A 1191-nucleotide genomic window follows, 5' to 3' on the forward strand; every position below is an offset into this window, starting at 1 on the left:
GCTCTGGTCTGGCCTCTCTCCAGCAGTTCCCTGTCCTTCCTGAACTGTGGGGCCCAGAACTGGACACAATATTCCAGATGTGGCCTCACCAGGGCAGAGTAGAGGGGGAGGAGAACCTCTCTCGACCTACTAACCACACCCCTTCTAATGCACCCCAGGATGCCATTTGCCTTCCTGGGCACAGTGCTGGCTCATGGTCATCCTGCTGTCCACCAGGACCCCCAGGGCCATTTCCACTACGCTGCTCTCCAAGAGGTCTGTCCTCAACTTACACGGGTACATGGGGTTGTTCTTTCCCAAATGCAACACTCCCTTCTGTGGTGGTTTGGGTGGATTCACCCTTTTTGATTAACTCTCTCCTAGCAAAACCAGGACACCTTCCCAACGGGCTCACACAGACCACGAGGCGGCCTCCGGCTCCATCCAGCACAGCCACCAGCTCCGTGCGGCGCAGGGCAGGAGGGACAGTCTTGCTGCGCTCACTACTCTGCAAGAGCTCCCAGTCTTCAGGGGCTTTCCCCTACCTCACAGAAGCTCAGAAAGATAAGATTTCAGAAAATTTTAGATATCTAAACTCCATATTTCTACTTGGCCAGGATTTTTCCAGCCATCTCAAGCCTAAGAAGGTGGATTTTTGAAGCTGGAAAAAAGGGTATTGGAAAAAAGGCTCTTGGAAAATAAAAGTTCTCCAATTAATATCCCCCAAATTCAGAGGATATGAATCCTCTGAATCAGGTTAACTGGGATGTTACCTGCTGTCTAAAGACAAACTGGAAAAGCTTTTTTTTTTTTTTTTGCAGATGCAGACCTGAAATCTCGCAGGGTTTGGAGGGAGCAGCAGCTTCACTGACAGTTGTGTCTGAACACATATATTTCTTGACGCTGCCGTTGCTGCTGGCAACCCTAGTGAAACGTAACGAAGACCAGAGGAAAAGCAGCAGGGAGCAATCCTCCCCGAGCCAACCCGCCACGATGCCACAGTTGGAGGCCAACCTCTGGAGGCTGCTCCTGCAGCGGTGCTGGCTGCCCCGTTCTCAGGCCATGGGCTTGGGCCAGCAACAGCATGAAACACGGCCAGCGCCCAGACTACACCAGGCGTGGGTACATCCTCACCTCGGGACAGGCCAGCACCTCTCAAAGCCAGTGGTGGGTCCAGAACAGGCAGGATGCCCTTGTGCCACCTCCCTCCTC

At 53.2% G+C, this 1191-nt stretch overlaps 1 protein-coding gene across 1 annotated transcript in view; it reads right to left on the bottom strand.

The window, feature by feature from the left end:
- Nucleotides 1–520, bottom strand: part of CFAP20 (cilia and flagella associated protein 20) — a gene marked incomplete at its 5' end in the record, with an annotated part of 7477 nt that extends 6957 nt beyond the window's left edge. Inside the window, one exon of the mRNA XM_010174787.2 lies at nucleotides 395–520. Coding sequence (XP_010173089.2) covers nucleotides 395–520 — 126 coding nt within the window. The remainder of the gene's footprint in view (nucleotides 1–394) is intronic.
- Nucleotides 521–1191: the final 671 nt, after the last annotated feature.

This window comes from Antrostomus carolinensis, unplaced genomic scaffold, assembly GCF_000700745.2.
Source record: "Antrostomus carolinensis isolate BGI_N321 unplaced genomic scaffold, ASM70074v2 scaffold5559, whole genome shotgun sequence".
Lineage (NCBI taxonomy): Eukaryota > Metazoa > Chordata > Aves > Caprimulgiformes > Caprimulgidae > Antrostomus > Antrostomus carolinensis.